The 27,548-nt window shown below is 45.1% G+C and overlaps 1 protein-coding gene across 2 annotated transcripts; it reads left to right on the top strand.

Moving 5' to 3' along the window:
• The first annotated feature begins 1,306 nt into the window (after positions 1–1,306).
• Positions 1,307–25,149, top strand: dspa (desmoplakin a). 2 transcript variants are annotated; one of them, XM_055866684.1, is made up of 24 exons: positions 1,307–1,803; positions 3,160–3,244; positions 3,835–3,956; positions 4,164–4,305; positions 5,783–5,908; positions 6,012–6,071; positions 6,193–6,360; positions 6,662–6,766; positions 6,952–7,047; positions 7,241–7,366; positions 7,715–7,867; positions 8,065–8,219; positions 8,418–8,544; positions 8,855–9,041; positions 9,314–9,564; positions 9,870–10,051; positions 10,269–10,407; positions 10,656–10,849; positions 11,334–11,496; positions 11,642–11,725; positions 11,900–12,007; positions 12,414–12,512; positions 12,703–14,529; positions 21,077–25,149. In XM_055866684.1, the coding sequence occupies exons 1-24, from the start codon at positions 1,514–1,516 to the stop codon at positions 24,296–24,298; spliced, it is 8,211 nt and encodes a 2,736-aa protein (XP_055722659.1). In that variant the 5' UTR covers positions 1,307–1,513; the 3' UTR covers positions 24,299–25,149. The 2 variants fall into 2 exon arrangements, with proteins under 2 accessions (XP_055722659.1, XP_055722660.1); XM_055866685.1 differs by lacking the exon at positions 1,307–1,803 and having other exon boundaries at positions 3,166–3,244; positions 12,703–13,200.
• Positions 25,150–27,548: the final 2,399 nt, after the last annotated feature.

Below are 27,548 nucleotides of genomic sequence, written 5' to 3'. Positions count from 1 at the left end.
GTGAGAAAACCATAAACATTGGAATGTTCTATAAGAGATCCTCATAGTGGATTCTGCTGTTCCCTACATATCAAAGATATAGCTCATGATATAAAAATAGGATCACATTCTATGATATGATGTTTATATTATACAAAATACAATTAAACATGTCGGTGCATTGACTGATGTTTCTTCATCTTGAAAGTATTGTAATATATTGATGAGATGCTGATATGAATGGCTTAAACTTTACTATAGTAATTACTAGAGGGGTGTGAAAATAACAGAGATAGAGATTGGTCAACACACACATACACGCGCACACACAAAATAAGGTTAATGTCTGGCCACTATTTGTAAGTTATAGATGGAGTGGTCGATAACATTGAGAATGTGATTGTCGTATTGTTGACGGTATAATGGCTGCTCATACAGCAGCAATACATTTTTATTTTGGATTTCTAAGCACCGTTACATCACACGGCTATGGATGGTATTGTAACACACTTCAGGTCAACTTCACTTGTTCCAGCATAGAACAATCTATTCACGTGTGTGGAGTTGCTGTCTTTGAGTTAATGTTGACACTATGTTCAGATATAGCCTATTGCTCATGTATTGTCTGCTCAAAGGATCAAAGGCCACTATACTATCTCTTTCTCAGACACTCTCTCCCTCCCTCTCTCTCACTCTCACTCATGCACACACCTAGGTGTTCAAGTCTCCCATACTGGAGCAGAGCTTAACCTCTGACTCAGACTGGGTGTGCGCCTCCTCCATTTCTCTTTTCTCCTTTCCCTTTATTAGCCTGTTGCTCAGACACATGCATCTTCTGCACACTATGTCTAAATCGAATTGATTAAACGAATAAAAACATTACTTCCCATATTATCGTATTTTGCTTTCTATTGATAAACTAATAAAAACATTACTTCCCGTATTATCGTATTTTGCTTTCTAATGTTGCAAACATAGAATAATATTGTCCCAACAATTTCACAGTAGCCTTTAATCCCTTAATATCAATTTCAGCAATTCGTTTGAAAAAGGAGAGACCATAAGAATGAAAGAATTTGTCACGCTCTTCACAAGATTATTGGGTTCGGGAAGGTCGAGTGAGGACAATTACGCTCTTCACAAGATTCTTGAGGTATGGAAGGTTTAGGACCGTTATTATCGTTACTCGACCTTCCCGACCTCAATAATCTTGTGAAAAGCGTGACAAATTATTTCATTCTTTGCACAGCTCTCCGTCCTATTCCCAGCAGGAGAAAGTTAACTCCACCCATAAATATAGTCCACTGACGAAAAGTAACAAGGGCGTTATTTCGTTTGAGACACCGCTAGGTGTGGTCTCCGTCCAAAAACAACACTCTTCCGTGTTCTCAGTAGTACAATATCGGCGCAACAGGAGACGTCGTCGACTGTGCGCGCAGGGACGAGCTCCATTGACGTTTAGGACTACATTTCTTTCAATACCATTTACCTTTTTTTAACAGAATTGCAATCATAAACGGGACTGGAAATTAGTATGTACGGCTCTCAAAGTAGACTTCCGACCATGATTCGGAGGACTAATTCTCGACCAGACCTGACGAGCGGCAGTTTCACCATTCCCAGGAATGACGGCAGCCAGGTCTTCGTCGGTGGAAACAGCTATCAACAGGAATATGGAGATGGATACACCTATTCACAAACTTACTCCAAATCTTCCTTGGGAGGAGGTGGAGGTGGAGGTGGTGGAGGTGGAGGAGCCTACGGAGGGGATGGTGGAGGGGGCGGTGGTGGGGGAGGCGGAGGCGGCTACGGAGGGGGAGCAAGGTATGTAATGTGTACTTTACATGCATAATTACAGTTAGCCTAAATAAAGCACAGGGCAATTCCATGGTAACAAAAGGATGCCGACATTTGCAGATTTTTCACTTAAAAATGTATACCAAACAAAAACCATTTAATTCAAAGTTTAACTAACCATAACCAACCACCATGAATAAGGACTACTTTTAACAATGTTCACTGAACATTTTACAAAAACACATTTACAGAAAGAACTGTGCCGACACAAAGTTTGGTAACAGAATACAACTGAGGGACACTTTCCCCCAATTCTCTTACCAAACTTTGTATCTGCACAGTTCTTCGTGCAAATGTGTTTTTGTAAAATGTTCAGTGGAAATTGTTAAAAGTAATCCTTGTGCATAGAGTTGTATGGTTTGGTATACTTTGAACTCAGTCTCAGCATAATTCCGTTACTGTGGCAAAAATGTCATTGGACCAATGGGCCTACACGAGAGTTTTAGATTATAAGGTTTTATCTGTATTTTTGTCAAAATGTATAAATACCCCTAATTCATGATGTTAAATTCAAAAGTATACAAGATATAAAATTACTGACACCATTCAACCAATAGGGTTTGGAACTATAAAGCCAAAGATCTCAGAATCATATTTTTGCAGATAGAACCTTATAGTGCCAGACTCTAGTGTACATATCAACCTGGATTGTTTTAGATAAGTGTTGAATAGACCCTTCATTATACATATGAAAATGAAAATGAATGAACCTCTGTTTTGTCAAATACATAATAACAGTCTATTGTATCAGCATATGTTTTCATTATGTCATTAGACCATTAAATACCCCCAAAATCCACAGTTTATTTAAAAGCTTTATTAATTATGATTACATTTAATTACACATTTAAATACATTGAAATCAATGGTCTTTGATTTGAGGAATTAAAAGTATGATATATCCATAGCATTATACCCTTATAAAGTGCTGTTTCACATTAAGTTTAGATGATAAAACTACAGTCACACAATAGTGGTCAATTCCCTTATTCTATAGAATTTCAATAGCCTGGGTTACATTATCCAGAATACAATCACAGACATTATTCAACACATATTCTGGGTCAGAGCCAATATATTAAGATCCATTGGGCTGTGTTCAAGAGCTGAAACATGTTGGAAATGTTCAACACACCACACACACACCTTAACTCCATCCTCACCCAGCTATTGCTCAAGAAGGGATGTCATCGAATGATGTCAACTACCTTGTTAATATTGTTCATATTAGTATAATGCAGATTACGAAAGTCATTATAATGGCTGCTGTGTTTTGCAATATAACAAACGTTGATGGTGTGTTCCTTGTTTTGTCATGTTTAGTGTGCAGAGCATCCAAAAGAAAGCTTTCTTCCTGCAATGCCAGTGTCAGGAGTACCTGCAGAGAGTACAGCAGATTCTCCAGGCAGTAAGTACTCTCATAGGTCAAAGCATAGTTATGGATGAAATCACACTTAAGCATGCATGACTGCACTTACACAGACACTGACACAAGACCATGTTTGGTTGTGGAAGAGCAGAATTTTAATCGTTTTAGCTTCAGCATAATGACGTATCTTTCACTTACAAATATGAAGCCGTATTTTTTACATTGATGTCTGGGATGTTTATCTGTGTTGATGCAGCATTGGTAGCAGCCGTGGTCTTCAGCTGTACTGATAACATCTCACTCATCTAGAATTACTCAATAGAAAATAGCTCTTTTTGCTTTTTTTGTCCATGAATGGGACATTATTACAGGTCTGCTATCTTCATTTGATCCCTCAGCCCCTACAAAAATGTCAATTCATTATAATTCACATAATTATTCACATTTCCTGTTGCTGCAGGATTATTTTCCTGCTGTGAGAAACTGGTCAAATAAGGTAGCAGATCTGTAGCAGCTTACTGGGCAGTCCTTTGGATAGTGTGGGTATGTTGACAGTACTGGGTTGTGTATGTGTGTGTGTGTGTGTATATGTGTATTGTTGTACTGACCATATGATTGTCCTCCCCCAGCGTGGTCCAGCGGTGGAGGTGGACAAGCTGATCACTATGTCCTCTGAGACTATAGAGAAACTGAATGAATGTGCCATAGAGCTGCAGCAAATGAGACAACCCAACGACAACATCATCAGGAGGCAAGGACAGCTTTCTGTGTGTTAGAGAGGGACCGAAGGAGTGCATCTGTGTATGTTTGTGTGAAAGAAAGAGAGAGTGTGTGTTTGTGTGTATTTGATAAATGCATTTCTATGTTTGTTTGTGTTTACATTTGTGCTTAAAAACAGATGGGACAAATCTCCTCTTATCTGTCATGCCTGACACTTCCTGTCTCTCCTTCCCTACAGCGTACAGCAGCTCCAAAGCATGCAGAGTGGGATCATCTCCTCCATCAGTGGGACAATCCAGAGACAGACCAGAGGAAGCATTGGCTGGGAGGAGAGAGGGAGGACCTATGCTGATGCCATGTCCTGGATTGGCCAACAGAAGGTATTATAAAACCTGCATAATTTATTTAGCGAAGGGAGGTTGAAGCATGACACCCATCTCATCGCAGAATCTGACCTGCTGAAACACAAAACCACCACAATGCCAAAACATGGACACTCAGAGAGAGAGACGAGAGCGAGGAAGACAGGAACAGAGACTTAGCAAGAGAGACAGGAACATGGGCAAAGAAGGAGAGGAGTGTAAAATCTGACACTCACCACTGACTCATTCCAATATGGGACATGACTGATCACTTACATGCATACGAGAACACACCTTGCACGCCTTGCTTCCAACTAATTCACTCACTCACACACACCACTCCCTGCCTCTCCCTCTCTCCCTATCCTTTCATCTCGCTCACCCCTTCCCTATCATTATCTCACCTAAGCTCTTCCTTTGTTCCTCTTCGCTCAGATTTGTTCACCTCCCTCTGTGTCTTTCTGGCTTTGTCACTGCATGTTGTGTACAGAACTTTCTCTCCTTCTCTATCACGTTGAGTCAATAAAGGTATTGGCAAGAGTGAAACTTTTCCTGACTCTCTCTCGCTGTCTCTCTCTCCCCATCCCCCATCTCTCCCTCCCTCCTTCCCTCTCCCTCCCTGCCTCTCTAGTGACCCTACTGTATATCAGTTGTTACATGGCCTCTCTCCCCACACATATCTCCCTCCACCCTATCTCCCTCAGGCTGTCCACTATTTAAAAAGTCATGTCTGAGGTCAAAGTCTATTAACTCCAACAGTCTCGCTCACCAAACACACATTGTGTCTTTACAGCTTACAGCCATAGATGTATAAACGAAGGGTGGGGAAAGAAAACAAAAGAAAGGATAGACGAAAAAAGGGTGTGTGCAGCTCAGTAAACTGGCTGGGGTGGGGGTGGCTGGGGTGGAGGTGGTTGGCTGGGGTAGGGGTGGGTGGCTGGGGTGGAGGTGGTTGGCTGGGGTAGGGGTGGGTGGCTGGGGTGGAGGTGGTTGGCCACCCACCCCCAGCCAGTTTCTACTGAGCAGAACTCAACCCTTTTTCTTATCAAAGCTGAGTGCATTGGAGTGAACTCTACAGGGGGAATAGTTGGAATAGTTTCCTGCTGATGACAGACACACTGATCAGTTAACGGTTATTTACTGCCATCTAGAGAATAGACTTAGGAAGGACACATTTGTTCAGCCTTCCACACAAACAGGTAATTGGTTTCGCTAGCACTTTATCACTGTCCAACAGCTGGTATGAACTGGTGTTTACCAGAAAATACTCAATAGAATTGCTAACTACATGACACCAAATTATACTTATTTTAATGAATCCTGAAGCAGAGAGGTTGTTATTCAGTAATACTAATGTAATTAAGCTATTATTGTGGATAATATTGAGTAAACACGGGCAAAACTTCATACATGTTGGTGCCATGATTTTACTTTGACTCAGTGTTGTTGAGAAAATAGAGTAAGCTGTATCGCCTCTATATCTGTCTGTCTGCAGCGTCTGATCGAGACGTCTCCGTGGGGTGAGGACGCGGCCACCATCGAGCAGCAGATCCTCAGCCAGAACAAGTTCCACAGCTCTATACAGAGGAGCCATGAGGTGGATCTCGCCAGGGATGAACTGGTGCGTACTATAGAGTTGACTATAACTATAAGTGCTCCTTGGTCAGGTAATATAGCCGTGAAAAACCTCTCTTCCTACTAATCGTCTGTGTGTCTTAACTCAGGCCCAAAAGGATGACAAGGGCGGCCTCCATTCCCTGCAGCAAGAATGGGACAGTCTGCAGGTAGGAGTCCATATTAACAACAAACTATTCAACAAAATAAAGTTATTCGATCATTCCTTTCTTCATAGTTGTATTCACTAGCCTCATTGTGCTCATCTTTGTTCATCTTCTCCTCTGTCAGAAAATGTCATTTGCTCGTACGGGCCAGCTGCGAGAGCTGCAGAACATCATCGACGAGATCTCCAGGGCCATCATGTGGGTCAACGAGAGAGAGGAGGAGGAGCTGGTGTTCAACTGGGGAGACAAGAACATCGACGTCTACATCCCCAAGAAACAGGAGAGCTACTCCGTAAGGCCTTACAATACTGACATCATATGTATCTATTCAGTGCACTTACTACTGTGGTCTCGTGTTATCGCACTTCCAAAGTCTTGTTTTCACTCTGCTATTTACGAATGAACATGAAGTAGCAGAATATCAAGGTCTGGTAACCATGAGGAGATAAGCCTCCTAGGTTGTGACCCAAATGGCACCCTATACCCTATTTAGTGTACTCCTTTTAGTGCACTGTATAAAGAATAGGGGCCATCTGGGACTGTAGTAGTCCTTTTGTAGGTTTACTCACAGACAGTCTATCTTTCTCTCCCAGAAACTGATGAGTGCCCTGGAGGAGAAAGAGAAGGAGCTGAACAAACTGAAGCAGAAAGTGGATGGTCTCCTGAAGAACAATCACCCAGCTTCAGACAAGATAGAGGTGAGAGTCACTGTACCCTTAGCTAGATTTTCAGAATTCCAGTAACCTTTGGAACATTTTGGGAAAGTTACTGGATTTGTATAATTGTATGCTTAGCTCCCCTTTAAGCAGTGAAGTGGTAACATGAGTTTGTTCTACAATATTCATGAAGTTGCTGCTAACTAAGAGTGTTGTTTGTTCCCCAGGCCTATATGGATACTCTGCAAACCCAGTGGAGCTGGCTGCTCCAGATCACCAAGTGTATTCATGTCCACCTGAAGGAGAACGCTGCCTACAGCCAGGTGAATACACACGTAGACATACTTGCATTAACACATAAACACTAAAGTGTGCATAGACACACACACACACACACACACACACACACACACACACACACACACACACACACACACACACACACACACACACACACACACACACACACACAGTATCTGTATCCCATGTTCTATTAACCTTCCCTCTCTACTGCAGTTCTTTAAGGAGGCCAATGAGACCTACAGCAAGCTGCAAAAGGACCATGAGATCATCCGTAAGAAGTTTACCTGTGATAAAGGAACACCTCTGGAGAACCTCACTGAGCTCCTGAAGAACCTCGAGGTACCTAACACTGAATGACACCTGAGAATGTTTCCATATAGGATCTCTCCCACAACTATCATATTTTCAACAAATATTTGATATGAGTAGCAAGCATTTTTGCAGATATCCCTCTTTGACCTCCTTGCTACTCATTATTGAGGATAACTCGTTCCCTCACCTGTTTGCATGGCATGATTTAGACATGGAAATGTGAACAAGATAATGCAAATGTCATAGGGTATATAACAACTATATAGGATGGTTAAAGTTATTTTAATAGTGGTACCATATTCTTCAGGGATAAGTATAGGACACGTCCTGTTTCTGTGACCCTTATATGACCTGTGTGTTTGTGTCCCCATACAGAGAGAGAAGGAGAGGGTCATGGAGAATAAGAGGCAGGTGAAGCACCTGGTGAATAAGTCCAAGAGCATCGTGAGGCTGAGACCACGTAATCCTGAAGAGAAGAGCAGCACAGCTGTTATAGTACAGGCCCTGTGTGACTTCAAACAGGACCAGGTCAGCACCCCCACACACACCAGATACACACACATACGTACACACACATTTTAAAGTGTTAACCCATGAACTGACGTCGTTTATACAAATTCTTACAATACTACCACCCCTAACACACACATACAATATTTGCATAGAGAAGATCCGCAACAGTAGTGAGTTTACACTGTTTTGCATGTGTTCTGTGTGTCCTACAGAAAGGGATCTTAAAGGGGGACGAGGGCATCCTGAAGGACAACTCCCAGCGCAGTAAGTGGCACGTGACGGGTCCTGGAGGTCTGGACATGCTGATCCCATCTGTGTGCCTCCTCATCCCCCCACCCAACCCCCTAAGCATCGGCCTGGCCAACAAGTAAGATCCCCTCGACAACCACACTGCTTGGCTCTATGACATTATTGCCATTTAAATGGACTAAATAACAGTGCCATAAAAAGGACATTACACTACATACTAATAATTTCATAAATGCTGGTGTCAGAATATATCAACTGACTTTACCCTGTTATGACACAAACAGATTAGTAACTGATCCTATGTTGTGTATTGCAGGAATGAACAGTACTATGAGGCTATCATGGGCATCTGGAATCAACTCTACATCAACATCAAGAGCCTCATCTCCTGGCAGTACTGTGTCAAAGACATCAACCATATCAACTCCCTCACCCTCACCATGGTAAGGCCTTAAACAAGACTATGACTTACACCGCAGACAATCTGTCACACCAATCAATAGTGCTACTCTCACAATATGAACAAGGAACACAGGTTTAAGGTGGCAAAACAACACAACCATTTGGAAATATTTAACGTTGTGTTTGTGTATTAGACATCTCAAGTGTTGGTCTTATTTAGACATGATTTAACTCTAACATCTCAATCCTTTTCATCCACAACAACAGGTAAGTAGATGTTTAATGAGCCCTCTTAGCCCACAGTAGTTGTAAATCTCACTCTTCCTTCCTCTCCATCACTCTCTCTCCTAGCTGTCCCAGATGCGTCCTGAGGAGTACCGTAGCATCATTAAGAGTCTGGAGACTCACTACCAGGAGTTCCTCCGCAACAGCCACGGCTCCGAGATGTTTGAAGAGGATGAGAAGAAGAAGATGGAGGGCCAGTATTCTGGAGCCCAGAGCCACTACGACACACTGGTCATAGGGCTGCCTACATACAGTGAGTCCAAGGGTGCCTAGTATACCCAGTTCTTAGATGGCTTAACGCATTCCCTGTCTACACTACAAACTGCATCAGTTCAACTGAATTAGTCAGGAAGGTTAATGGAATGAATTGAATAATAACCAGTGGATACTGTGACCCAATTGCTACAGATGTTTGCCAAGAAATCAATTAGATTATGTTGGATGTCAGTTATAATATGAATATTTATTGCTACTCAATTCGATGCCAGTCCACTAAATTCAAATTGGTTCCATTTCATTTCACAGATCAATCCAACGTGGTGGTGGTCCAGCCTGAGCCGCCCATCAAAGCTAACACTACCAAGATCACCAATACCTCGCTGACTGATACCAGCATCTCCACCCAGGGCTCTAACATGAGCCTGACCCTGCTCAGTGACTTCCAAGCCCTCAGACGCAGGCTGGAGCTGGCTGAATCAGGCCTCAGCCACCACCTCCATGTTTCCCTGGGGGAGAACAGTGTGCAGGAGTGCTCACAGCACCTCCTGAAGCTGGAGGTATGCAACTGCATCTACACCAGAGATACAATAGATGAAATGGGCCTGTGAAAAACATACACCTTTGCATTTCTTCCTCCAGTCTTTGATGTAATATATGAGATAGCATGACTGGATAGGTGAAAGCAATGTAAGGGAACCTGTGTGGTCAATCCTATCCAATTGTGTTTTTGAATACTGGATTAATTTAAAGTGTTCAAAGATAGCCAATAGATGGCCACAGTGTCTTTCTCATTGAATAATGTCAATCATCTTAACTGCAAACTATTCTACTTGATGGACTAACCCTTGTTCCTGAATCTCAGGGCATTCACAATGACCTGGATGGTGTGCGTGATGAGTACCTGAGGCTGAGGGAGAGGGTGGTGAAGCAGCTGGAGGGGACGGCAGCAGACTCGGAGCAGGCCAAGTTCCTCAGGAAAGAGCTGGATCTCCTCAACCAGAAACTGGGAGATCTGCAGGGGCTGTCCTCTGCCTACCTCCAGAGGTACGGCTCTCATAGGAGCTCCTACCTTATAGTCTTCTTCCTATGTTAAGAAGTATTTGAGAAAACAAACTGTTTAGCAAATGTTTATTGAGGGTATGTTTCACCTGTGTGAAATGGTTGTAGTTTGTTGTGGTGTTTGTCGTTTCACTGTTGAAAGGTCTTGTTTATTGATGTGGTTTTGTAACGTGGTCTCTGTGTGTATGTGTTCCCTGGGTAGACTGTCATATCTGCAGAACTTGCTACAGAGCCTCATCCAGGCTGAGGATGTCATCAAGGTCCACGAGGCCCGTCTGACTGAGAAGGAGACCACTTCCCTGGATCTCAACGAGTTGGAGCGCTACAGGGCTACACTCAAGGTCAGACACACCATCAATCACCACTGCTGTCAATTCATATCTGTCAGTTAGTTCATCTATCTGTCAATCAATTCTGATTGTGAGCTGTGTAATATTGCCAAATAATATATGTATATACTGCTTTTGCAATTCAATATTCTAATTGTGCATTAGTGTTGTAGAACTGTGAGAGGGAGTATGTTTCAGCAAAATTCGTATCAGTGTCCAATAGTGTGTCTTGAGCATTGCCTGTTGTCTTTCCACTACAGCAAATGAAGTCTGACCTGGAACATAAGAGAGACCTTCTGAAGGCCATTGAGAGTGACCTGGCCAATGCCGTCCACGTGAACAGTCAGATCTCAGCTTCCTTACACAAGTGTGATGTGGACCTGTCCAAGTACGCTGAGCTGGTGACCCAGATGTCTGACCGCTGGAGACGCATCCAGACCCAGATCGACAGCAGGTGAGGACCCTTAGATCTCTAAACATCCACTTCTCACAAACTCTTCAATACCCATACCATGATACATATTCAGTTCTGATGTCGCCTCTATGCCCATGTAGTGGATCCTTCTAGCTAGTATTCAGCAACTCTATTGACCATGGGACTAACTGTTCCTCTTTCTCTTCTCCCTCCTTTTCTCTATTAAATCAAATCAAGCTTTATTTATACAGCACATTTCAGAGATGGAATGCAATGCAATGTGCTTCACAGGAAAAAACAAAAAACGCTGAAAATAAAACCTTTTATATTTACTACACAACAGACTTAAGAGGATAAAAACAAAATAATAACAATAAAAACTGAACGACTAAAAAGCACCGTAAGGAAAAGAAAATCTTAAAAGGTGTGTTTTAAAAAAATATGTCAATAGTTTCGGCTCTCCTCAGGTTTTCTGTCAGGCTATTCCAGAAGCTGGGTGCATAATTACATCCTATCTCATCAGAGTGTGGGACCTGGAGAAGCAGGAGAAACAGCTGAGACATTTCCAGCAGAGCAGCGGAGTGGTTGACCAGTGGATAGACAACGCTAGACAGCGCCAGGACACCCTGCAGACAGCCAAGTTCAGCAACAGCCAGGCTGTCATGGAGCACCTCAACCAACAGAAGGTAGGCCACTGCACAGCCATCCCCAAAATGTAGATTGTTATTGTTGTTGTGCAATTATGTACAGTACAGACACTGACTGGTTGTTTCAGGTATGATTGATAGAACCTAATGCACTCATGACAAGCCCAGTATGTTTGATGGACAGGTGCTGCACAGTGAGATCAAAGGGAAGAAGGAGAAGGTGGAAGATGTACAGAAGGATGCGGACACCTGCGTTGCCTCCATCAAGGTGAATGCCGTTCTTTCTCAACCTGTCATTCTCTCGACGCCTTCAATGTGGTTGTCACTGAAAGTATCTTACCCGTTTGAATACCACATCAGCACCTTAAACCCTTCCATACTGTAGCATGTACAATACAAATGCTAAGTGCCTGTGTTCACATGTGGTGCTACTTCATTCCAGGACTATGAGCTGCAGCTGGCCTCCTACAGTGCAGGACTGGAGACCCTGTTGAACATACCTATCAAGAGAACCATGCTCCAGTCCCCTGCCACTGTGGTCAGACAGGAGGTAATGGAGCAGCCTGTCCAACAGGGGGCAGTAGACAGTGTTAAAAATAGATCAGGGCTGTATTCATAAAGCGTCTCAGAGTAGGATCAGTTTAGCTTTTTAGAGCATAATAAATATGGTTATGGACAGGGGGGCAGATCCTAGATGTTTTATCAATACAGGGCCTGGTCTTTACCCTGTTAATGTGGGTAAATGGGATCATGACGCCTGGGGTAGCATAAGGCCAGTCATTACCATTATGTTAATCCATATGTGGTAATCCTTGTTTTTAGGATTGATTTTCTATTTGGCTCTATTAAAAAATTATCCTAAATGTTGGCAAATAAGGTTTCCAAATAACTCTGTTCTAGTGGCTGTTTTTTATGGCTGCTTGTTTATTTCTAAACTCTATAATTATCTCCACTAGGGTTCTGACCTCCAGTCTCGCTACATTGAGCTCCTGACCCGCTCCAGTGACTATTACAAGTTCCTGGGAGAGACGCTCAAGAACATGGAGGAACTGAAGGTAAGGGTGTGAAGGCACAATCATAAAAATAATGGGTTTGCGAAATGTAGCATATGTGTTCCCTCCTAATAAGACTGTAGATGATCAATTTCTAGTGATATGACTTTCCCTGGTTAGGGTAATCTGATCCTAGATCTGTTTTTATGGTCAACTACCATCTCATTGCGACACTCCTATTTTCCCTCCTCAGATTAGGAACACCAAGATTGAGATGCTGGAGGAGGAGCTCCGTCGTCTAAAGGAGAACATTGGGGACCACAGCCAGAAGAACCGTTCCTTAGAGGACGCCCTGTCTCGGTACAAGCTGGAGCTCTCACAGTCTAAAGAACAACTCATCTCCATGGAGGAGGTGAAGAGGACCACAGCTGTGCAGGTCAGCGTGGCCAGGGAGAGCCTGGACAACACCAGCAGCCAGTTGACTGAGCTCAACGACAAGTTGACCCGTCTCACCTACCAGCTGGACGAGGAGAAGAGGAAGAAGAGGCTGGCCGAGGAGCGCTACACAAGCCAGCAGGAAGAGTACGAGGCGGCCGTGCGCCGGCGCCAGAAGGAGCTGGACGAGCTCAACTGGTCCAAGATCGACTTGGAGAAGGCAGTGAAGGACAAGGAGCGCGAGCTGGACAGGCTGAGGATGCAGCTGGAAGAGGAGGCCACGAGGAGGCGTGGGGCGGAGCAGGAAATCTCTAAGGTAAGAACCCAGTGCAACCAGGAGATGAGTAACCTTAAGCAAACCTATGAGTCAGAGATCCACGTCACCAAGACCACCATCCTCAAGGCTTCTCAGCAGAAACAGGAGGACACGGCTGAGCTCAAACTGCAGTGTGAGGGACTAGAATCGGATAAAAGGGATCTTGAAGAGGAGTTGAGGAGGTTGAGACTGTCTGTGACTCAGACTGAGGCGATGAGGAGGAAGGCAGAAGATGAGGTCCATCAGCAGAGGTCTACAGGGACGGAGGAGTCGAGGAGGAGGAGAGAGCTGGAGATACAGCTCCAGACTGTGGTCACCCAGAGAGGAGAGGAGGAGCTGAGGCAGAAGGAGGCGCTGGCCGAGGCCACCAGTAGCAGCCAGGAGAAGAGCAGGCAGATCAGACTTCTGACACACAACCTGGAGGAGGAGGGCAAGAAGAGAAGTGCCCTGGAGATTGAGCTCACCAAGCTCAGGCAGTCCTACACTGAGCTGCAGACCAGTAATGCCACCTCTCGGGAGGTCATCAACAAGCTCAAGATCTCAGAGCAGGAGATCCACCTCGTCCGAGTGGAGCTGGAAAAGCAGACCAACGAGAGGACCAAGGCTGAGACAACTGCCACCAGGCTGCAGAGCCGCATCAGGGACCTGCAGGCTATGGTGGATGGTCTGGAAGCGGAGATGGAGAAGCAGAAGAGAACCACCCAGGATGAGTTCACCCGCAGGAAGAGGATTGAGTCTGAGCTGGAGAAGATGACCCAGAGCTGCAGAGAACACACCACCTCCCTCAACACCTTCAGGGCCAAGCAGGAAGAGGTGTCCACCTCAGGGAGGAAGTACGAACAGGATCTCAGGGCTCTCCAGGAGGCTCTGGACAAGAGCCTGCGGGAGCACAAAGCCACCACGGAGAACCTGGGGCAGGCATCTGCAGAGTTAAAGGCTCTCCAACAGCAGCTCTTCCAAGAGCAGGGGAAGGTCCGTGAAGTCAATCTCCGCAACGAGAGCCTCTACAAAACCATAGAGGAGAAGAGTCGGCTGCTCAATGATGCCACCACAGAGATCGAGAAACTTCAGAGCCTTACTCAGAATCTGACCAAGGAGAGGCTGAGGCTTGAGGAGGAACTGAGAGGAGTGAAGCAGGAGAAAGAGCAACTAAAACTTAACAGAAATAGTGTGGATGGAGAGAGCCAAGCCCAGATCTCATCCCTGCATGTCCAGCTCCAGAGCAGCAGCAAGATGACACTGGAACTCCAAGCCCTCATCAAGGACCTGACCAAGGAGAGGGAAAAGCTAAAGTCGGATTTGGACAAAGTCCAAAAGCAATCCATAGAGGTATTTTGATTGATCTGAGGGGCAAATTCCAAATAATTCAAACAAATCTGCATGAATGAATGAGTGGCACTGGGAGGATTAAGTTCAAATAATTTACAGTGGGGTCCAACGTTATTGGATCCCTTAAAAATGATGCCATTTTTTGTGAAAAAAAATCATACAAATACTGAGCTGTAGTGTATGGTCAAAAAAATATGCACTACCGTTCAAAAGTTTGGGGTCACGTAGAAATGTCCTTGTTTTCAATGAAAACATACCTGAAATTAGTTGCAAAATGAATAGGAAATATAGTCAAGACGTTGACAAGGTAATACATAATGATTTTTAATTGAAATAATAATTGTGTTCTTCAAACTTTGCTTTCGTCAAATAATTTGCAGCAATTACAACCTTGCAGACTTTTGGCATTTTAGTTGTCAATTTATTGAGGTAATCTGAAGAGATTTCACCCCATGCTTCCTGAAGCACCTCCTATCAGGAATCAAGGTAAGACCCAGATGCAGACACGTCGAATTGACGATGGTTTAATATTCCAACAGGGGCAGGCAATAGACAGGTCAAGGCAGGCAGGGGTCAGTAAACCAGAGGTGGGGCAACGGTATCGGGCGGCATTCAGGGTCAGGGTAGGCAGAGGTCAACAATCCAGAGGTGGGGCAAAGGTACAGGTCGGCAGTCAGGGTCAGGCAGGCGGGCTCAGAGTCAGGATAGGCAAGGGTCAAAACCAGGAGGGCGAGAAAAAGGAGACTGGGAAAAGCAGGAGCTGGCAATGGACAAACAGTGAACACAGGTATAAATACACAGGGGATAATGGGGAAGAAGAGTGACACCTGGAAGGGGTGGAGACAATCACAAGAACAGGTGAAACAGGTCAGGGTGTGACAGTACACCCCCTTCTAGGGGCAACACCTGGCATCCTACCTGGGCGCACACCTGGTTGACCAGGGTGTCGGCGTTGAAAATCCACATTGAGGCCTGGGTCCAGGATGTCCCTGGTGGGGGACCAGCACCTCTCCTCCGGGCCATAACCCTCCCAGTCAACCAGGTACTGGAACTCCCTGCCCCGGGGTCAAACCTTCAGGGCTGTGAGACATAGGTTTGACTCTGGACACATGAAAGGTGGGATGTATACGAAGGGTACGGGGAAACAGAAGACGAACAGCAGAGGGGCTAATCATTTTGGAAATGGGAAATGGGCCGATAAACCGGGGGGAGAGTTTGTGGGATTCCACCCGGAGGGGCAGATCTCGGGTGGATAGCCATACCGTCTGCCTGAGACGATACCGGCGACCCGGGGTCCGATGGCAATCCGCCTGTCATCGATACCTGAAGGTGGTCTTGAGGACGGCCGATGTGGTAGAGCAGGGAAGGGTGTTGCGGGCGTACTCGACCCACACCAGCTGCTGGCTCCAGGAGGTGGAGTTACGCGGAGACCAGGCAGCGCAGAGTAGTCTCAAGATCCTGGTTGGCTCACTCCTACTGGCCATTGGACAGGTTGGCCCACGACCCAATGAGGGCACAGAACACCTTCCAGAACCGAGACAAACTGAGGCCTCTGGTCGGAGACCGTTTCCACGGGCAGTCCATGGATCCGGAAGAGGTGCTGCACCATGAGCTGGGTCATCTCCTTGGCCAAAGGTAGTTTGGGGAGAGGAATGAAGTAAGCAGCCTTGGAAAACCGGTCAACCGCAGTCAGGATTGCAGTGTTGCCCTCAGACATGGGGAGACCTGTGACGAAATCCAGGGATATGTGGGACCAGTGTCAGTGAGGGACAGGCAGTGGCTTCAGAAGAGGAGTCTTATTCTGAGCACAGACCGTGCAGGCGGAGACAATCGAGCAGACATCCGGAACCATTGTAGGCCACCAAAAGCATTGTGGCACGAAGGCCAGGGTCTGACGGGAGCCCGGGTGGCAGGCAAGCCTGGCGCAATGGGCCCACTCCAGGACCGCAGTGTCGACAGCATCAGGCACAAACATCCGATTATCAGGGCCTCCAGGGTTCGGCTCGGACCGCTGCGCCTCCCGGACCTGTTTCCCTATACCCCAGTTGAGTGCCATCACCAGGCACGAGGTGGGAAGGATGCGGCGTGACAGTGCATCCGACTTGACATTCTTGGATCCAGGCTGGTACGAGAAGGAGAAGTTGAACCATGTGAACAGCAGGGCCCATCTGGCTTGCCTGGAGTTGAGGTGCTTGGCGGTGGGTGCGGAGATACTCCAGGTTCTTATGGTCGGTCCACACGATGAATGGGTGTTCCACCCCTTCCAGCCAGTGCCTCCATTCCTCCAACGCCATCTTCACCGCGAGAAGCTCACAATTCCCCACATTGTAGTTATTTTCCGTGGCGTTGAGGCGTGGGAGAAGAAGGCGCAGGGATGTAGCTTGAGGTCAATAATCCAGAGCTGGGGCAAAGATACAGGTCGGCAGGCAGGCTCAGGGTCAGGGGCAGGCAGAGTGGTCGGGGCAGGCAGAGTGGTCAGGCAGGCGGGCTCAGAGTCAGGACAGGCAAGGGTCAAAACTAGGAGTGTGAGAAAAAGGAGAGACTGGGAAAAGCAGGAGCTGGGAACAAAAACACAGGTTGACTTGACAAACAAGACAATCTGGCAACAGACAAACAGAGGACATAGGTATAAATACACAGGGGATAATGGGGAAGATGGGCGACACCTGGAGTGGGGTGGAGACAATCACAAGGACAGGTGAAACAGATCAGGGTGTGACACCTCCCACAAGTTGGATTGTCTTGATGGGCACTTCTTACGTACCATACAGTCAAGCTGCTCCCACAACAGCTCAATAGGGTTGAGATCCGGTGACTGTGCTTTCCACTCCATTACAGACAGAATACCAGCTGACTGCTTCTTCCCTATATAGTTCTTGCATAGTTTGGAGCTGTGCTTTGGGTCATTGTCCTGCTGTAGGAGGAAATTGGCTCCAATGAAGTGCCGTCCACAGTGTATGGCATGGCGTTGCAAAAGGGAGTGATAGCCCTCCTTCCTCAAGATACCTTTTACCCTGAACAAATCTCCCACTTTACCACCACCAAAGCACCCCCAGACCATCACATTGCCTCCACCATGCTTGACAGATGGCGTCAAGCACTCCTCCAGCATCTTTTCATTTTTTTCAGCGTCTCACTAATGTTCTTCTTTGTGATCTGAACACCTCAAACTTAGATTAGTCTGTCCATAGCACTTTTTTTCCAATCTTCCTCTGCCCAGTGTCTGTGTTCTTGTGCCCATCTTAATCTTTTCTTTTTATTGGCCAGTCTGAGATATGGCTTTTTCTTTGCAACTCTGACTAGAAGGCCAGCATCCCGGAGTTGCCTCTTCACTGTTGACGTTGAGACTGGTGTTTTGCGGGTACTATTTAATGAAGCTGCCAGTTGAGGACTTATGAGGCATCTGTTTCTCAAACTAGATACTCTAATATACTTGTCCTCTTGCTCAGTTGTGCACCAGGGCCTCACACTCCCACTCCCACTTTGGCCAGGGCGCAGTTGTAAATGAGAACTTGTTCTCAACTCAACCTTGTTAAATAAAGGTGAAATAAAATAAATTAAACTCCTCTTTCTATTCTGGTTAGACCCAGTTTGTGCTGTTCTGTGAAGGGAGTAGTTCACAGCGTTGTACGAAATCTTCAGTTTCTTGGCAATTTCTCGCCTTCTTTTCTCAGAACAAGAATAGACTGACAAGTTTCAGAAGAAAGGTCTTTGTTTCTGGCCATTTTGAGCCTGTAATCGAAACCACAAATGCTAATTGAGCTAATACTGATGCTCCAGATACTGAACTAGTCTAAAAAGGCCAGTTTTATTGCTTCTTTAATCAGCACGACAGTTTTCAGCTGTGCTAACATAATTACAAAAGGGTTTTCTAATGATCAATTAGCCTTTTAAAATTATAAATTTGGATTGGCTAACACAATGTGCTATTGGAACACAGGAGTGATGGTTGCTGCTAATGGGCCTCTGTACACCTATGTAGATATTCCATGAAAAATATGCAATTTCCAGCTACAATAGTCATTTACAACATTAACAATATCTACAATGTATTTCTGATCAATTTTATGTTATTTTAATGGACAAAAATGTGCTTTTCTTTAAAAAACAAAGACATTTTTAAGTGACCCCAAACCTTTGAACGGTAGTGTATATATTTTATACTAATACAGTTGCTCATAGAAATATATTTTGTTTAACAAGAAGTAATAAAACATTTCTCAAAAGATAGGGGTAAAAATGATAAGATCACATGTTTTAAATAATCCAGCCCTCTACCCTTGCGAGGATAGCCCCACTGAGCCTTGGAGAACACATTGGGATGGATCTTAGACCATTCCTCCATACAGAATACCTCCAGATTCTTGATATACTTGTTCATTTTGTGGTCAATTATCTATTTGTTTGTGGATTTTGATGTGTGCTTGGGGTTATTGTCTTGCTGGAAGATTCACTTGTGGTCTAGTTTCAGCCTCCTGGCAGAGGCAACCAGGTTTTTTGCTACAATGCCGTTGACCTTATTAAGTGCTATTTTCATGTTACCTGACCAAAGCACCACCTGGAGTTTGCTAAACGTCATTTGCACTTGGATTTGAACCGGCGCTATGGTCATGTGACACGGAAACAGGGATCTTTGGCCGTGCACACAAGCGGTGCGTTTGGCCTTTGAAAGAACAATGCATATGCAGAAAATATCTGATCCCTAATGTAAAGAAATGGTTAATTGAACAGAAAATCTGAGTTTCCGGACATAATCCCATTGAAAACCTGAGGTTTGAATTGAAGAGGGCAGTCCATAAGTGCAGACAAGGGATATCAAGGATCTGGAAATATTCTGTATGGAGGAATGGTCTAAGATGCCTCCCAATGTATTCTTCAATCGCATAAAATATTTTAGAAAAGTCTCAGTGTTGTTAACCTCACAAGGGGAGGGTGCTGGAGTATTGGAAACAGGGGAACCATTTTTTTGTGTAAATAAAAATATCTTTCTCTCATAAATATAGCATTTCCCCCAAAAATATGTCGTACACTATGGCTCAGTATTGGTATTATTTGTTTTATAGTCTTTTTTGCTCATCTTTATCAAGGGATCGACTAATTTTGGACCTCACTGAATGTGATGATTCAATGTTTTCTATGATTCTGATTCTGATCCACTAAGGTTTTGGGTAACACTTTATTTTAAAGGTGCGTAATAAACCATTTATAAGGCATTTAAAAAAAACATGTATGAGGCATTTACAAACACTATGCTCACAATGTATTAATCATTATTCCCACATTTGTAAGTGTTAGTTAGCTAGAAATTCACACATTTATATACACACCTGCTCTTTCCATGACATAGATTGACCAGGTGAATCCAGGTGAAAGCTATGATCCCTAATTAGTGTCACTTGTTAAATCCACTTAAATCATTGTAGATCAAGGGGAGGAGACAGGTTACTGAAGGATATTTAAGCCTTGAGACAATTGAGACATGGATTGTATATTTACATTTACATTTAAGTCATTTAGCAGACGCTCTTATCCAGAGCGACTTACAAATTGGTGCATTCACCTTATGACATCCAGTGGAACAGCCACTTTACAATAGTGCATCTAAATCTTGTATATGTGTGCCATTCAGTGCCTTTGAACGGGGTATGGTAGTAGGTGACAGGCGTGTCGGTTTGTGTGTGTCAAGAACTGCAACGCTGCTGGGTTTTTCACTCAGGGCAAAAGGGGGTGCAACTCAATATTAGGAATGTGTTGTACACTCAGTATATATCCTTAGATATCCTGTGTTGTGTGCTTATTCTTTTATCAGGGACTGCTGGATTGACTACCAATGGCATGCCCATCTTTTTTTTTTAGAAATTACACTGGTCACTCAAAACATTTATAAAGTATTTACAAAGCAGAAATAGTGCTCACTTTAAATTAGGTGCTGCAAAAAAACTTTACCAATGATTTGTAAATGGTTTAAAAATGTGGAAGTAATGATTAATAAATGGTGAACACACACTTTATATAAATGCATTGGTTTATTACAGATTCTTAAAATAAAGTGTTACCATGTTTGGTAATTTCTCCAAATTTTGATTGAGAAAATAGGTTTCTTTTGTTCACTTAAATAACAATTGTATTGTATTGTTAATATTACTCAACTATTCATTATGAATAAGTCCTAAATCAACTGGCTAAATTATATAATAATTTCATCAATAATTGAATAGTTTTCTCAGAGGACCAATGTTCACCACCTGACTACTTCCATGGTTTACACTGGACTCACTCTACGATATCTACAGTATATCACATCAATACGTGCTCTGGTTGCTGGAAATATGCATTATCTGGGTCCTTGCTTAAATGTTTTATTTCCCTCAATATTTTTACCAGAAGTGGAGAGGGCAAACCGCATGACCACAGTGTTACCTACTTTTCAAAATTACTTATATGAAAGGAATGTGTAACAAATGATTTGTACAGTCTTTATCCATACAGGTATTTTTAACATGGGAGTGTGTTGACCAATATGTCTTGTTCTCTGTTTCCCATACAGACCTCCATGATTGTGCAGAAGTCTCAGACCCACTACACTGAAATCCTGTCTGAGAGGGACGCCCTTCTGATCAAGTTGAAGCAGCTGGAACAGGACAAGACCCACCAGGGTCACTATAAAGAGGAACTGAATCGCATCAAGGTCTCCTTGGAGACTGAGCTGCGCAACAAACAGCGTCTCCAGGAAGAACGAGACAAGATGCAAAAGGACTTCACCTACTGGAAGAGCCAGTACGAACTGAAGGAGAGCCAGATGAGGCAGAGCGACTCGGACAAGGACAAGATGGAGAGGGAGAGACTCTCCCTGAAGAGCGAGATGGAGCGTATGATAGTGGAGCTGAGGACCGTGGAGGAGAGGTATAAGGGCAGGCTGCAGAGCTCAGAGAGGGAGGTGTCAGACCTGGCCCTGAAGAGAGACGCCCTGGAGAGGGAGTTGAGGAGGCGTCAGCAGAGACCTGACTCCATGAGCATCCAGACCCAGACAGACGAGAAGGTGGTCACCGTGGACCCGTCTAAACTGGTGTTCGATGGGGTTCGCCGTAAGGTCACCGCCCACCAGTTGTGTGACTGTGGCATTATCAGCAAGGCCACCCTGGAGCAGCTGCTGAAGGGAAAGAGGACCGTGGAGGATGTGGCCGTCGACATCCAGCTTAGCCTCAAGGGAACAGGCGTCATTGCAGGCATGATCAGAGGACCCCAGGGCAGGATGTCCATCACTGAAGCCAAGACCAAGAACCTTCTGAGCCAAGAGAGTGCCCTAATGCTACTGGAGGCCCAAGCTGCCACCGGCCACATCATGGACCCCAAGTTTAACGAGAAGATGTCTGTTGATGCTGCCTCCTCCAGAGGAGTGGTGGACACAGACGATAGAGACGCCCTCATGACAGCTGAAGCAGCCAGTGCAGGCTTCAAAGATCCATACACCGGGAAGCTGCTGTCCATTGGACAGGCTCTGAAGCTGAAACGTCTGGACAAGGAGACAGCCCTCCGGTTGCTACAGGCCCAAGAGTCTGTTGGAGGAATCCTGGACCCAGTTCTGAGTGTGTTCCTGCCCAAAGACCTTGCCCTTGACCGCAATCTGATTGATGAAGACCTCTACAGGGCTCTGAACAAGAAGCCAGCCTGCTATCTGGACCCAGTCACTGAGAAGAAGATCAGCTACAGTGACCTAATGTTGAAGTGTAGGATTGAGCCCGCCTCTGGCATGCTGCTCCTCTCAGCCCCGGAAAAGCCCATGACCGTGCAGGGCCTCAGGGGAGAGGTGTCCGTCACAGAGCTGATCAAATCCAACTTGCTGTCTGAGACAGATGTACAGAAGCTGAACCAGGGCAAGCTCAGCAGCAAGGACATCGAAGACAAGCTCAAGAACTACCTGCATGGTTCTAACTGCATCGCAGGGATCTATGATGAAGCCAACAACAGGACAATGACCATCTACCAGGCCATGAAGGCTGGTCTGCTCAGACAAGGAACCACCCTGGAGCTTCTGGAAGCCCAGGCTGCCTCTGGCTTCATGATCGACCCTGTCAACAATGTCTGCCTGACTGTGGATGAGGCCTCGAAGAGAGGCCTTGTGGGCAAAGAGTTCAAGGACAAGCTGATGTCTGCAGAGAGGGCCGTCACTGGATACAAAGACCCACACACTGGCAAGACCATCTCCCTCTTCCAAGCCATCGAGAAGGATCTGATTGAGAAGGGCCATGGGATCAGACTGCTTGAGGCTCAGATAGCCAGCGGTGGCATCATCGACCCCAAGGAGAGCCACCGTATCGATGTAGACATCGCCTACAAGAGGGGCTACTTCGACGAGGAGATGAATGAGATCCTGACCTATGAAGGAGATGACACCAAGGGCTTCTTTGACCCCAACACCCAAGAGAACCTGACATACCTGCAGCTGAAGGAGAGGTGCATCACAGACCCCAAGACTGGCCTGGTTCTCCTACCCCTGAGAGACAAGACCAAGCCCCAGCAGACGGTTCAGCAGAGCAGCCAGAATACCATCCTCCGTAAGAGGAGGGTAGTGATCGTGGACCCTGACACTGGAATAGAGATGACCGTGAGGGAAGCCTACCATAAGGAGCTCATTGACTATGACACCTTCCTAAGTCTTTCAGAGCAAGAGTGTGAATGGGAGGAGATCACCATCACAGCTTCTGATGGTTCAGCCCGTCTGGTGGTGGTGGACAGGAAGACAGGCACCCAGTATGACATCCAGGACTCCCTGGACCGTGGCATCATTGACCAGACCTCTCTGGAGCAGTACCGATCAGGAACCCTGACTCTCCCTCAGTTCGCTGACCTCATCACCAGCAATAGCAACCTCAGCGAGTTGACAATGACCACCAGAAACATGGAGGACGTGGCCACCTGCAGCAGCCCCCCCCAGGCCCGTCCCTCTTCCCCCACCATCCGCAAGCGCTTCAATAACATCTCCATCATCTTCTCCCCGCCAGAGGAGTTTGACGAAGGGAGCCCTGTTGCGGCCATCTTTGACACTGAGACGATGGAAAAGATCACCATTCCGGAGGCTCTACGGAGAGGCTTAGTGGACGCCATTACAGCTCAGAGGTTGCTGGAGGCCCAGGCGTGTACTGGAGGCATCATCAACCCCACCAATGGTCAGAGGCTCAACCTGCAAGATGCTGTGCACCAAAGCATCATTGACAATGACATGGCCACCAAGCTGAAGCCAGCCCAGAAGGCCTTCATGGGCTTCGAGGACATGAAGACCAAGAGGAAGATGTCTGCGGCCGAGGCCATGAAGGAGAAATGGCTGCCTTATGAGGCCGGACAGAGATTCCTGGAGTTCCAATACCTGACAGGAGGTCTGCTGGAGCCCGGTACGGGCCAGAAGACCTCTATCGAGGAGGCCATCCGACGAGGCTGGCTGGACGGTCGTGGAGCCCAGAAGCTACAGGACACGCGGAGCCACACCAAGAACCTGACCTGCCCCAAAACCAAGCTGAAGATCTCCTACAAGGAGGCCATGGACAGCTGCATGGTGGAGGAAGGCAAAGGCATGAAGATGCTCCAGGCCTCCTCCATATCCACCAAGGGCATTAGTAGCCCCTACAACGTGTCCAACCCAGGCTCCCGTTCGGGCTCCAGGACTGGCTCTCGTACAGGGTCTAGGAGTGGCTCTCGCAGGGGCAGTGTGGATTACTCCTCCAGTTACAGCTCCTTCACAACTTCTTCCTCCACCACCTTTAGCTCCAACTGACAGTTCTATTATTAAAACACACTTACAGAGAAAAGAGGGTGTGGAGTAGATTGGAGTAGACTGTGCCTATGTGATGTGGCACATTTGTTATGGTTATGGAAGATGGAAAGTGGGTTAGGTGGGGTTAGCATTTGTGATGTGGTATATTTTTCATTAATTGTGTTTAGTTGGTGTTTTGTGCTGTCAACGAAATCTGGTTGGTGGTATAAAGGCTGGGTATATTGAGAAATATGTTAGAATGTTTTGTTAGGATTCATTATGGATCTATGTCAATGTTTAGATTTGTTTAAACTTGGGTGAAAAGGAATTTAGTGTTGAAATATATAACATTTTGCCCAAAAAAAGAAACTGCTTTTAAATTGTACTTAGCTTTGTTTTTATGTAGACACATGGTTGTTGTTTAATTTGAATGGGAGGGAATCAATTAGTGTTTCAAAGATCCTTTGCTCACAGATCTACAACAGGGGAAGGCAACTAGATTAAGACACGGGACCATTTTTGTCGGAGCGAATGGCCTTGTCTTGGAAAATAATAAGAATCATTTGTACACTTCAAATTGACCACAACTAAGCCCCAAAATAGATTATATTTGAAAATAACATAGATACACAATCACTTTTTAAAAACATTCTTTGTGGGAATACTTGTGAAAATATTTCGTAAATTAAACAAATTTTTAGCTGAATGGCTGGTGATTTTAGTATTTTTGACCAAAAACTAACTCTACTTGATAATGGCATATATTTTACAACACAATGTGCTGAATTGTAAAACAAGTAATAAACCATTATGAATGAAATAATGTTGTATTCCAAAGGATTGAAAAATAAAAGTTTATTATTCCCAACAGACATTTGTAACTGTCGTGTAGACTTCTTCATAGTTCCATCATTAGTCTATAGAGATTTAGGAAGCATAATAATAGGGAGAATATGCCCTCATACTATGATGATAATGCAATGCTGCTTTTCAACTCTAACACCAGTGTTACACTAGTGTATACACCCTTATGTTATCCTAGGGTCATTGTGTTTCCATCGGTAGGACTGACAGTGAAGACTTGTGAAGAACAGAATCAACAACCTTTACATAATCAAAAGAGTTGCTTTGTGAGGTGTTAACTGTCGAAGGTATAAACCCATGTACACTGTTAGCCATTGTTACGTAAATGCAGCCTGAAAAGCCCCTGCAGGCCTTGCCTTGGCCCCAAGTCAGAGCAGGTCCACCGAGGCCAAGGCCCAGTGAGTCCCAGGAGCCAACACAGGTAAATCCTCAGTGGAAATGCACCAATAGTGGGTTCACCCATAGATGGTGCTAACGGCTGATCAGTGACGGTTTGCCCAGGGAGTTGGCTTGCTCTCTCACGAACTCAATGGGGTTATTGAAGACCAAGTCCCATACCACTCCACTCATACACTGTTCTAAATATTTTTTGCCGTGGAAATTTACCACACAATCTTATCTGACAACTGCAAATAAGCCATATAATGAAAATGTATACAATCCTTTCATAAGATGATATACTAACAGGAAGCTGTTTTAGATGACAACAACCCAGAAATGCCAGTGTGTGTGTAGGCTGGTGATATGAGGACTGGTTTTTAGAACAATGGCAGGCTTTATTTTGGACAGAGTCAATCATTTGCTGGTCACTCCTTCAGTAACCAAGGTTCGCCACTCACAAAGTGCTGTTATGTAAGCCAGATTCCACTGTCCTCAGGTCAGCTACCAAAGAACTAAATCATCTCCAACATGCCACGGGTCATTGTAACATTGCACTACTACACAACAGGAGGTACAGTTAAGTGAATTTCAATAGTGTTCAAAATGTGTTCTTCTGAAACCCTGTGGCGACTGGAACCTACTCTATAGAGATGATCTGTCATTACAATGTATTCAGTCCCAAGTTTCAGGTTGTGCACTTTCTTCCACGTCAACATGTCACACGTCCTGGGGGTTGGTATTGCTGTTGTTACCGATAATTACTGTAGGCCTATGTACTTCAATTTTGTCTATTGTCTTATTTGCATTTAATGTGGTCCCAGTGATTGGTATTGCTGTAACCCACTTCTGTTCTTCATGTGTCGTCTTGACTTGCTTCATTCTAGATAATATGCCAAATATTAATAGAAAAATAAACAGTTCAGATGGATAAACATTACAATGACAATATGGGTGTATTTTAGACTGATCTATAGATGAAAATACATATAAAACAAACACAATAAACCAAACACAAACACATTTTGCTGCAGAGGGATGACATTCAATAGTCAATTACATATTTTGATGGTGGTCCCATCTTTATTCATTCAGCTGTATATGGTGTATATACATTATAATGAGAGTGAAGGTCACCCTTGTAAGAGCTACACTATATATACAAAAGTAGGTGGACAACCCTTCAAATTAGGGAATCTGCTATTTCAACCACACCTGTTTCTGACAGGTGTATAAAATCGAGCACACAGCCATGCAATCTCCATAGACAAACATTGACAGTAGAATGGCCTTACTGAAGAACTCAGAGACTTTCAACATGGCACTGTCATAGGAGGCCACCTTTCCAACAAGTCGGTTTGTCAAATTTCTGCCCTACTAGAGCTGCACCGGTCAACTGTAAGTGCTGTTATTGTGAAGTGGAAACGTTTAGGAGCAACAACGGCTCAGCCGTGAAGTGGTAGGCCACACAAGCTCACACAACGGGACTGCCTACTATCCTCGGTTGCAACACTCACTACTGAGTTTGAAACTGCCTCTGGGAGCAAAAGCTGCACAAGAACTGTTTGTTGGGAACTTCATGAAATGGATTTCCTTGGCCGAGCAGCAGAAGCAGTAAAACACGCCTTCTATGGAGTGATGAATCACGCTTCACCATCTGGCAGTCCGACAGACGAATCTGGGTTTGCCGGATGCTAGGAGAACACTACCTGTCCCAATGCATGGTGCCAACTGTAAAGTTTGGTGGAGGAGGAATAATGGTCTGGGACTGTTTTTCATGGTTCCCCTTAGTTCCAGGAAAGGGAAATCTTAAAGCTACATCATAAAATGACATTCTAGACGATTCTGCGCTTCCAACTTTGTGGCAACAGTTTGGGGAAGGCCCTTTCCTGTTTCAGCATGACAGTGCCTCCATGCACGAAGCGAGGTCGATACAGAAATGGTTTGTTGAGATTGGTGTGGAAGAAATTGACTGGCCTGCAGTGAGCCCTGACCTCAACACTATTCGCCCAACATCAGTGCCCGACCG

This window comes from Salvelinus fontinalis, chromosome 17 (assembly GCF_029448725.1).
Source record: "Salvelinus fontinalis isolate EN_2023a chromosome 17, ASM2944872v1, whole genome shotgun sequence".
NCBI classification, from domain to species: Eukaryota; Metazoa; Chordata; class Actinopteri; order Salmoniformes; family Salmonidae; genus Salvelinus; species Salvelinus fontinalis.
Note: the sequence above shows the minus strand (reverse complement) of the source record. Positions and strands in the feature narration are given on the sequence as shown.